We start from the raw sequence: 12,164 nt of genomic DNA, 5'->3' as shown, positions 1-12,164 counted from the left end.
CAAAGTGAAAAAAAGAGGTGGCACATCACTGGCTGCAAAGATGCGTGTATTGTGGAACAGAAGCACTACATGTTATGGAGACGCAGGTCCTTCATTAGGTGTTATGCAACTGTTGAAGGACCTGCGTGTCCGTAACATGTAGTGCTTCTGTTACACAATACACGCATCTTTGCAGCCAGTGGTGTGCCGCCTCTTTTTTCACTTTGGTTGTACCTGAGATCGTGTGAGCAATCCGGTCTAGGATTGGCCCTGGTGAATTCCAGGACTAGGTATACCTGGGCAGCTGCTTCTTTGGAGGTTCATTTTGTTAGTTACATTTCCCAGCTTCTCTGTATTGCAGTAGAAAGAATGTTGTGTATGTGAGCAGGTGGTGTGCCAAAAAGAAATCTAAAATAATTAGAATATTTTTAAAAGCAAGCTATGGGTTGGCTTAACATCAGGTAAAGAGATTGAAGGCTTCACCAGTTCATTCTGACAATCGCAATACAGCATAAGCGACACCGAACAACCTAGCGCCACTTCTTCAGGTCAAATAACTGCAGGTTGCAACAGTATGAAGAGCTCTGGGAGCCCAGTCACTTTGCCTGAAGGGAATCCAACACTTATCTTCCTTTTTTAAACAAATTGTAATTATTTTATATTTTTGGGTGCTTCCATCTGTTCTTTGTATGTTTAGTCACCCCTGTTGGATGGATGGGTTATAATTTTTTTTATAAAGACGAAGTTTATTGAAGTGCGTAACATACAGAGATTACCAGCATAGGATATAATAAATTTTGCAGGTACCGTGTACCAGTATGAATTTGAAATAGTTTCAAATGAGCACGCCAATAAAGGAAATATCAGGATATATTAAGCTAAATATAGCCTAAGGAACAAAAAAAAACAACAATTAAACCTCATGTGCAGTCAAGCCTGTAAACAACTTTCCTTCCCTCTCCGCCCCCACAGAATGCAATTCCAAGTAATTGACATATAATCTTATTAATAAATGTCTACCATTGTCCCCTATATATTAACCAAGCTTCCCAGATTTTGTTAAAGCGATCCAAATTCTCAGCACCTAAATAGAAGACCCGGTCCGTTAATGCAATTAAGTCCAGGCGATGTTTCACCATATCCATTTCGAGAGTGGGCGTTTTCCATTTAAAAGCAATGGTCCACTGCCCTGCACAAATTAAATATCTGAAAAATGTCAGTCGTGAGCCTGCAACCACGCCATCAGAGACATATAAGAGGGCCTGAGAGGGGCCTAGGGTAATAGGGATTTTATAAATATCAACAAATAAGGCTCTAATGTCGGACCAAAATTGTATTGCTATTGGACACTCCCAAAAAATATGAAACCGTGTTCCAGGTCCACCACAACCACGAAAGCAAGCAGGGGATACATGTGGATATATAGTGTGTAACCGTGAAGGAGTAAAATACCATCTAAGTAGTAATTTTACCGGGGTATCCTTAAGAATATTAGATTTCACTACTTTTGACACCGCCTCCCAACAAGACCACTGGGAAGGGGATAAATTATGTCCCAGGTCCTGTTCCCAGGCCCTCATATATGGTAATTTTTCATTATCCTCTATCCCGCTTGATAAAAGAGCATATAAAGTAGATATGGGCTCCTTTTTGCCTAACTGAATTGAAGTATACATTTTCAAAGGTAGAAGGCTCACGAGATGGGGGAGTAGGAAATTGGGATATATAAAAGTGCTTGATCTGGCAATAGCGAAAGGCTTCTCTCAAAGGAGCATCAAAGGTGAATCTTAAATGTTGAAATGGAACGAACGCATTGCCAGACCAGAAGCGAGAAGCTATTATTAAACCTTTTTCTAACCACCAGGTAAATTGAGAGGGATTTTGAAAGGCCGGAACAAACCTGGGATTACCCAAAAAGGATTGTTTAGCAGGTGGAGACTTAGTTAATTTAAACTTGGGAGCAATATCGATCCATAATTTAGCAAGAGAGGCAACAATCCTAATAAGTTTGACAAGAGGAGATATATCTCGACTGGTCACTACCATGATCAAGTGGGAAAGGAAGTAGGGGCGAATTGCCACTGCCTCAAAATCCCACCAAAGTGGAGGAGAAATAGTGAGACCCCAATCCAAAATTTGGTTTAATTTAGAGGCAAGATAATAGTGCCATAAATTGGGTAGGCCTATGCCCCCCTGCATGGGATGTCTATATAAAATTTGGGCCCTAACTCTAGCTGGCTTGGCGTTCCAAATATATTTATTAATCTCAGATTGCATAGGGGTTATAGATGGGTTATAATTTTATGCTATACTTAGGTTTTTTTAGGGGGTGTAAACATTGAACAGAATCTCAATACCATGACCGAGTTTGGATGGTACTTCTCCACACACAATACTGGTGATTGCTGGCCTGAAGGACAACTGAAGTGAGAGGGATATGGTGGCTGCCATATTTATTTCCTTTTAGTGTTCAAAAGGTGCCGACATTGGTGTAATTATTCGTCTAACTAGACGAATAGAAGTGTGGCTGCAAACGAGATCGCTCCCACGCGCATCAGCGGGAGCTTACGGCACAGTACAAGAAAGCTTTGTACTGTGCCTACGTGTATACTTCTATTAGCCTAGGTAGACGCATAATTACACCAATGCTGGTGGCGAGGAACGGTGCATCGGAAGAGGACGGCGCGGGACATTCCAGTTGCAGGGGGCCGATAGAAGCCCCAGGTAAGTGGCAGTTTTTTATTTTAAAAACGTCAACAGAACCCCTTTAAGCAATTCAGACTTGTGAGTATACAGGAATTAGACTGTACAATAGTCCAATTACATACTAACATACCAACCATATCTGGCTCCCTGTGTTCCTGTTCTCATTTTGTCTTCTTTGCCTGCCAGGGAACTCGAATTTGTTTAAAAGGAAAGAAGTATGGCAGCCTCCATATCCCTCTTTCTTAATGTGCTTTTAAATTGTTCTTTTTGTCTTCCTTTCTTTGTTACTGGTCACGTCAGGTGTGGCCGTAATTATGTTTTAAAATATTTATATGTTTATTTATATGACTACACATAAAGTATTCCATATTCCTGTGGTGATGGCTGGTTTTCTGCTTTTATATTTAGGAATGATGCCAAAACAGTTAACGTTATCACAACTGCATGCTTTTCTAAAGTCACCAAGGTAAGTGATTCATACTCAACCCTATCTTTATAAAAGAAAAAAATAATGCAGATCCTCTGCCTTATTCACTTGAATTGCTGTAGAGCTTTGCTGTTTGAGTGCTTGTTCACATTTAGTGCAGATGGCCGTGCAGTAGGGCTGAACGGTTTCTCTGTTTTAAACCGAAACCGCGATTCCTGTCAGGATGATCTAGTGATTGTCAGTAGCTGCGTTTTTTTTTTCCAAAGCCCACTGTGCTGCTACGTATGGCTCTGCCTACTGCCTTCGCCGTCATACGCGAGGAAAACACATTTGGTATCACAGCTGTCATTTCTAAACTCAGCCAAAAGATGGTGCTGTTTGGAAACAGATTAACGTAGCGCAGCTCCCCGGACCCTCTTGCTCCTCCTGCAGTCTCCCGCACTGGAATGTAATAGCAGGGCTACGGGAAGATGGCGCCCGAAGCCCTGTACTGGAGACACAAATAGTCTCCAGTACAGGGCTTCGGGCAGCCATCTTCCCGAAGCTCTGCCTGCCGGAGACTACGCAGGCTGGAGCGGGGCTGCAGGCTATGAACTGGCGCAGCGTCTGTTAGACGCTGCGGCCAGTTCATTCAGTACGGTGGCCAGAGTCCCGCAGCTAAAAGCAGGACGTTTCCCGGGACCTCATGCAGCCTGGGACAGCGGACCCCGAAGGCGGGACGCGTCCCAGGTAAAGCGGGACGTATGGTCACTCTAGTGAAGGCAGTGCTGCACACTATGGCCAGGCATGTCACATCTGTTGTAGTTATGATCAGTGAGGGCAGCACTGCACACTATGGCCAGGCATATCATCTCTGTTTTAGTTATGATCAGTGAGGGCAGCACTGCACACTATGGCCAGGCACGTCACCTCTGTTGTAGTTATGATCAGTGAGGGCAGCACTGCACACTATGGCCAGGCACGTCACCTCTGTTGTAGTTATGATCAGTGAGGGCAGCACTGCACACTATGGCCAGGCACGTCACCTCTGTTGTAGTTATGATCAGTGAGGGCAGCACTGCACACTATGGCCAGGCATATCATCTCTGTTTTAGTTATGATCAGTGAGGGCAGCACTGCACACTATGGCCATGCATGTCACCTCTGTTGTAGTTATGATCAGTGAGAGCAGCACTGCACACTATGGCCAGGCACGTCACCTCTGTTGTAGTTATGATCAGTGAGGGCAGCACTGCACACTATGGCCAAGCATGTCACCTCTGTTGTAGTTATGATCAGTGAGGGCAGCACTGCACACTGTGGCCAGGCACGTCACCTCTGTTGTAGTTATGATCAGTGAGGGCAGCACTGCACACTATGGCCAGGCACGTCACCTCTGTTGTAGTTATGATCAGTGAGGGCAGCACTGCACACTATGGCAAAGCATGTCACCTCTGTTGTAGTTATAATCAGTGAGGGCAGCACTGCACACTATGGCCATGCATGTCACCTCTGTTGTAGTTATGATCAGTAAGGGCAGCACTGCACACTGTGGCCAGGCACGTCACCTCTGTTGTAGTTATGATCAGTGAGGGCAGCACTGCACACTGTGGCCAGGCACGTCTCCTCTGCTATAGTTATGTGTGAAGGCAAGGAGTACTATGCTTGGCTACCTATACTGATGCACCTACACCTGACTTCCTATACTGGGAGCACCTATACCTGGCTGGCTGGCTAACTATCTACCTATACTGAGTCTGAGGGCATTTTTTTTTGTTTTGCACTTTGTGAATTTTTTGTGCTAAAGCTTGATTTGGAAAAAAAAGGGAATCGAATAGAAATCGCGATTTCTGATAAAAATAGTGCAATTGAATCTTTACCTAAAATCGTTCAGCCCTACCGGGCAGTCGGAGCGCACCGCGTACGATTGCATGCCATCTGTGCCACTAAGCACTGCCGATCTGATCCCATTCACTACAGTGAATGGGTCAGCACTGCGATTCCCGAAAAAATGCATTTCCCTGTGATAACGCATTGCACTGCTGCACAGCGCCTATGATGGGAACAGCAGAAGTGCTGTCTATGCACTTCTGCCGTTCTTGTGTGCCGCACATACATGATCTGGAGTTCAAATTTAAAGAGGAAGTTTCCCCTTGTTGCCCCTGTTTTAACATTACCTGGCTGCTTTGCCCCGCCTCCTGGCCCACCTTTACCTGTCCGGCCTATCAGCTCCTGCCCCCAGGCCTCTATTCTCCGCCCATGTCATGCCCCCCGTCGCTTAGCAAAGGCTGCTCTGAGGGCTTCCTTGACCTGAGCAGGCCCCATACGAGGCCTGACGTACTAACAAAGAAACTGTGACAACCATTGGTATTAAAAGGCCACAGCTTTATTAGTACACTTATAATTCATAACAAAATATTTGCATAATACTTTCCATGTAAAATGATATCATAAGAGTCCATGACAATGCTTCTTTATTATTTAGAGATAACAATAACCACCGTACCAGCCACAGTTTTTCTAGCTCGGTGGGTACACCAACTGCTCATTAGCCAGGACACATGTCCCGCCACAGCCATAATCAGTCCAGCCGGCATTGTCAAGGACCCGCCACGCAATTCGGGGTTGACCCTTCAACCCCGAATGCCCCCACCTTCTCTAGGGCTGCTTCCAGGGCCTCCTTGAGCCCAAGCAAAAAAGATGTCGCACTCAAAGTCATTTAAATGTACCCTGTCCTTCTGAAAATAACCAGCATCTTTCTCCAGTAGCTTGTGACGTACCGCAATTATCCCCCTTAGGCAAATGCATTTTGCTATGGCTCTGTTTATTTTAATTCCTGCTCTGTATATTTTCACGTGTTCTATTGGGGGCTGCCATTGAAACCTTGGAACCATCTCGGACCCAATAACCATTAAGCTGGGAAACCGTTCCCACGTTCTCCTAAAGAATTTTTATGAAAACGTACAAACTTCGTGCAGATAGTTCCTTGGCTGGGATTCGAACCGAGGACGCAGTGCTGCAGGGCTAGAGTGCTAACCATTGTGCCACCATGCTGCACTCATCTATCAGGCTGTGCATGGGAGACCACCCGACATGCACCATCAATTTATCGGGTGGACCCCCATAGACACACTATCCTATCAAATTTACTACAAACCAGTCAAATTTGAGGCCCGAATGTCGGAACCAATGCACTTCCACGTTACTTGAGTCCTGCCCAAGTTCCCCTCCCCAACCATACACTGACACTCTCCATTCCGCCCACACTACGTACGAGTGTCCCATAATCCAATTTTTTTGTTCTGCCTTTGAGGGAGGGAGGGGGGGGGTGGGATTGGTTTGTGAATGAAGGGAGAACCAAGAAGCTTCATTAAAAAACAAATCCAGCACATTTTTCTATTATATACTGTTCAAAATGACAGGGCCAGCCATGCTAATGCTCCGCCCAATGAGGTCATACATAGGTCTTAAATCTGTTTGACTCCTCGAGCCTTCCTCAAGGTCTCCTTACTTAGATTGAACCCAAATCACCTGTGTCAGCGGCAGAGCCCTCAACCAGTACACTATCCAGCCACTGTGTGTGGCCCCTGAGCTATCTGCTCCACAAGTTGCCCTCCCAATGCACTTCCTGAGCTGCCTGTTCCACAGAGGCGTTCCTGAATGGCACCTGAAAAATTAAGGAAGAAACTCAAACATTTGCATAATACATTTCGTGTAAAATGATATAAGAGTCCATGTCCATATTATTCAGAGATCTCAATAAACCACCGTACCAGCCACCAGCCACAGTTTTTCTAGCTCAATTGCGCCGCACCGGTAGCCATGGCTACAGGGCTCCGGCCTCTTCTTCTTTTTCCTATCTCCCTTCTCTCCCTAGTCCTCCCTAATCTGCAGGGTTCGATGCGGGGGCACATGAGAAGGCATGCGGAGACACACAGAGACCTGTTCTGTCCCACGGCGCCCGGTTCAGATGCGGGCTGTGGGCCGACAGCTGATCAGCTGTTCGGACCCTCGTGCTCACTGCACCCCCATCTCTGCCCGACTCTTTGCCGCAAAAACCAGCCCGCTCACCGTACAAAGGGGAGCCATCTCTATTGCTGCAGATGGCCACGATGGGAGGGACAGAGACACGCGGCAGATCCCATGCGAATCACAGCTCTGCTGCCGGGGCAACCAGACGCCGTCCAGGAAATGTAGCCGCTCCGACTCGGAGACTGCGTATACCACACTGCTGCAGCCAGCTACAACTCCGCTGCCAGGGTAAAAAGACGCCGCATGAGACATGCGGCTCCGCTGCCACCATCTGAGACCCGGAAGCTGCCTGATCCACACGCCGCTGCCCAGAGCCACTACACCGCCGCTGCCCGGAGATGCCATCACAAAACAAAAGCAGGCAGCTCCATCGCCGTGGCCCGGAGGGGTATGTGTTCCACCACTCTCCCCTGCTCCCTCAGGACCACTGAAAATCAGGGCCGCGGCCGCTCCACCACTTTGGGGTATGTGCGCCCCCGCTCACCCCGATCACACTCCTGCTTCATACAAGCCAGGCCCTGCTCCCCACCACCGAGCCCTGCAGTCACCAGCAGCACAGTACAGCCCTGGAGTACCCTGTGCTCTCAACAACTAGGCCACTCAGACCAGCCTACACAGCAGGCCTGGATCCCCATACGGTGTACTTTCTGCTCCCAGGAGCACAGGGCCCCCTCTGGCCCTGCCAACTTGGACTGGACAGCAAGCCAGGGCTTTTGCTTAAGCACAGCCCCCCCCCCCCTCAGGGATACCCTCAGTTCGTCGAGGAGCACATGGTCTCGGACTGGTTATCGGACTGGATGCATGGGTGCTTCAACCTGCAGCCCAAAAGGGACTCTCTGTCTCCTCTTACATTATTTTATCTCTCTCTCTCTTTCTTCCTTTTACTCTCTTAGCTATCCTTCTCTCTCTCTCTCTCTCTCTCTCTTTCTCTATCCACTCCCTTCCAGGACACACTGCGGGGCATCTGGAACTGCTGCGGAGCTGTGCGAGCGCCGTCGGTAGTCGGCAGGCTGCTCCCCTCACATAGCATTCCAGACTTCCCCACGCGTCCTTCACTATAGTTATGTGCTGTATGTATATATAGGTAATGCTTACTTTGTACTTACTGTACCTGATTGTATGTGTTGTAGGATCGCATGTATGTGTTGTACCATCAAACAATTCCGGGTACAACCCCCGTTGTACTTGGCAAAATAAACGATTCTGATTCTGAAATGCGCGTGGCAGCGCGTCTGATGTGAATGAGGCCTTAATCCTTCCAACCTTACACATAGCTGAATAATGTAATGCCAAACATCTTCTTCCGAAGGATAGATCAATTTCATTCTAAAACTTCAGATGATTACCAACACCTTTCACATTACAACAAATCTATCCCATCATGTGTATGGCAAGATACAAAAGGCCAAAAAGTTGAATTCTGATGTTTTCTGTATCACTTATTTTTATTAGATGCACCTGATATAAACTCATTTTGTTTTCTCTTTATTTCTCTCAGATCTTAGTCGCAGCATTGCAGTTTTTCTTGGGTAGGGATGAAGAGACGAAAGACAGTGATTCGGAGTCAGAGGCAAGTCCATTTGCTGCATGCAGTGTGTTGTTGTTGTTGCTAGTCACAGTGAGAGCACTGTACAATAAATTCCATTCTTCATCTCATTTAAGGATGATGGTCCCACTGCTAGAGACTTAATGGTGAGATATGCCACTGGGAAAAAGAATACTAAGAGCAAAAAGAAGCTTGAGAAGGCCATGAAAGTCCTGAAGGTATACATTTAATAGATTTTAAGAGGCAAGGCTTAAAGTGAATCCAAACGCCAGGAAGTCAGTGCTGAATTGTCTGTAAAATTGAATCACGAGTTGTTCAGCAGAAAACCTAAGGGCCCATTTTCACCAGGGTTGGATGCAACCCGAATCTGCAGCATTGCCCCGCAAGCAAGTAGGGCAGGGAAACTCCTATACCTCCACTGGTTTGCCATCCGAGTTGCACTGCAGTGCGATCGTGGACAGCATGGTGCACCTACTGGAATCCCTATAGCTCAGTTCATAGCACAATTGTAAAGCATGCTGAATACACTACAAGTGACAGCATGTGTCCTGCAACCGGCCTTCACAGACTCCTTTATATCCTGCTGAACCATAAATTAGGCAGCATACTCGCCAGTGTCGCATTGGGAGGTGGTAAAGCTGATGAAATCCACTTTCTGGACAAGGAGCAGTAATCATGTGTTGCTGCTCACGGTGAAGTCTTGCTACAGGTGTCTATTGGGAGTGATTATACAGGGTTTCAGCTGCTTGGCCAACAGGTGGATTTCTTCAGCTTTTACACCTCCCAGTCCGACACTGATTCACTTGGATCCCTTCGATTTCAGGCCACGTTTCTCCAATTTTTTTTGTTTGTTTGTGTCTTATGATTTATTTATTTTTTTTAGTTCCAAATGTTCATGTGTTTTTTATATGTGATTTATTGTAATGCAAACTTTACGTGCATATCAATTAAGGTAACTTACATGAAAATGTATCTAACTTCAAATTTTCATGCATTTTTTGCATTGTCACTGTGAAATTCACAATTCCTTTTAACTTGTATTGAATCATATGCCCATTGCAAAACAAAAACAAAGAACATACATGCCAGCCAAATGTTTTCTGCAGAAAATGTGCATCTGAAAGATTTCAAAAAGACCCAAATCACATGTTAGGCTTTTGTTTTCAAAAAATTGAAATTGCACATTAAAGTCTGTTGTTTGCAAGGGGCCTGAAACCTGCAAGGAAAAGGTGCCAAGCTGCTTAGAGATATCTCTGGGTAAAAGAAATAGCTAAAGATATCAATAATGGTGTCCATACACGATACAATAAAAAAAAGGTTGAATTTTTTTCCCATTTACTCGACCAAAACGATCAATAAAAAAAAAAACAAATGATTATCTGACAAAAATCCAATCGGACATGTTGGAAAAATCTTTATATTCGGTCTAACGGAATAATCAAACTAAATTATCAAATTAAAAAAATGAAAAAATTGTTCCATGTATGGGCACCATAGGGATAAATGGTTAAGCCTTGTGAATAAACACATGGCTTAACTCCATGGAGTGTCACTGGACTGGGCATTGAATTGCAATAACATTTGTAGTTCATATGAAGTTGGAGGGAGGCTCTGAGATACTTAGAGAGACTGAAGCGAAAAAAATGTGCCATTTTTACCTTTGATTTCGCTTCAGTACTCTCAGCAGGAGTAAACCGCCGGGTCCCCGCAGCTAAACAAGCGCTTTAGACCCCCAAATCCCCGGGGGGCAATCCGGCCGGCATTTCCTCAAAGAGGCAGAGCTTTCAGCTTCAGCACTGCCTCTCCTGATGTCAATCGCAGTGGATCGCCGCATCTCCCTGCCCCTCTGTCTTCCTTCATAGAGGGGCGGGGAGAGGCGACTATTGACGTCAGGAGAGGCAGAGCGGAAGCTGAAAGCTCTGCCTCTAAGCACAGCAAAATCCACGACCAAGTTGGTCGTGGATGTTTGCACAGGAATTTGGGGGTTTAAACCCCTCGTTTTGCGGTGGAGATGCAGCGGTTTACTTCTGATGAGACTCCTGAAGCGAGTAAGGTAAAAATGGCAAATTTTGTTCGCTTCAGAGTCTCTTTAAGTGATTGAAAAATAAAATGTAGTGTAAGCAGAGATCACTTACCTCCTGAAAGATAATGGAATAAAATGACTTATTTATTAACACTCACATATTCTGGGGAATACAGCTCCCTTCATCAGCTTAAAGAGAATCTGTATTGTTAAAATCGCACAAAAGTAAACATACCAGTGCGTTAGGGGACATCTCCTATTACCCTCTGTCACAATTTCGCCGCTCCTCGCCGCATTAAAAGTGGTTAAAAACAGTTTTAAAAAGTTTGTTTATAAACAAACAAAATGGCCACCAAAACAGGAAGTAGGTTGATGTACAGTATGTCCACACATAGAAAATACATTCATACATAAGCAGGCTGTATACACCCTTCCTTTTGAATCTCAAGAGATCATTTGTGTGTTTATTTCCCCTGCAGCTATCTTCCACTGAAGTGTCAGGCTGTTTCTTCCTGCAGAGTGCAGACAGCTCTGCCTGTATGTAATTCCTCAGTATGTGAAAGCCCAGCCAGCTCAGAGGAGGATTTATCCAGCTTGTAAAAGATAAGAGAGAGGAGAGAAGCTTCCCTAATCTAAATAATACACAGGCAGTGTGCAGAGAGGGGCCTGGAGGGGGGAGATGCATCACAGAACCACAACACTGAAGAACTTGGCAGCCTTCCAGACACAGGCTGACAAGTCTGACAAGTGAGAGATAAGTTGATTTATTACAGAGATGGTGATAGTAGAACATGCTGCAGTAAGCCAGAACACATTAGAATAGCTTTTGGAACTTGTAGGATGATAAAAAACAGGATGCAATTTTTGTTACGGAGTCTCTTTAAAGTCCAAAAAGTTTGTTTGAGCCATGTATTGACCGCACTAATCGGTGCTAATAAAGGATTCTTATCATTCAGCTAGCTTACTTAGTTACTTAGTTACTTAGTTACATAGTTGCATAGTTATTTTGGTTGAAAAAAGACATGCGTCCATCGAGTTCAACCAGTATATACTGGAAGTAAGTTCCCAACTTACTCTGCTTTTTCATCTTCAATCTAGGTTCTCTCACTAAATCTAGGCTTATCTCACTTGTTTTTTTTGAAGGCACTTGCAACATAACAAACAGTGGATTTGTGTATTTATGACTTGTAGAATAGAAAAATGCCCAAAATTACATCAGGTGCTCGTTTACACAGCTGTTTATAAAAATACTACTGGTAATCTGCCTTCCCTGAATTTTCCAGTTACAAGACGAATCATCAAAGAGAATGTAGTGGAGGGACACTGCATAGGATAAATTCTTCCTCACTTACTCCACAGGAGCTGTATTTGCCTTGTAGAATTCCCTGTAACCACTTTATGCCATAGGCTGAAGGGTTACAATGCACATGCATTTCTGCACACTTCGGCAAAATGGATGTTTATCTAAACGC

General features: G+C 45.2%; 1 protein-coding gene and 1 long non-coding RNA gene across 2 annotated transcripts in view; one reads left to right on the top strand and one right to left on the bottom strand.

Moving 5' to 3' along the window:
- The window catches only part of LOC137504731 (uncharacterized), a 117,926-nt gene that overhangs the window by 3,979 nt on the left and 101,783 nt on the right, over positions 1-12,164 (bottom strand). The window lies entirely within an intron of this gene.
- Positions 1-12,164, top strand: part of SDAD1 (SDA1 domain containing 1) — a 59,734-nt gene that overhangs the window by 17,897 nt on the left and 29,673 nt on the right. Inside the window, exons 7-9 of the mRNA XM_068233310.1 lie at positions 3,094-3,151; positions 8,622-8,693; positions 8,786-8,887. Of these exons, the coding sequence (XP_068089411.1) occupies positions 3,094-3,151; positions 8,622-8,693; positions 8,786-8,887 (232 nt within the window). The remainder of the gene's footprint in view (positions 1-3,093; positions 3,152-8,621; positions 8,694-8,785; positions 8,888-12,164) is intronic.

Source organism: Hyperolius riggenbachi, chromosome 1 (assembly GCF_040937935.1).
Source record: "Hyperolius riggenbachi isolate aHypRig1 chromosome 1, aHypRig1.pri, whole genome shotgun sequence".
NCBI lineage: Eukaryota > Metazoa > Chordata > Amphibia > Anura > Hyperoliidae > Hyperolius > Hyperolius riggenbachi.
This window is presented reverse-complemented; position numbering and strand designations above follow the sequence as displayed.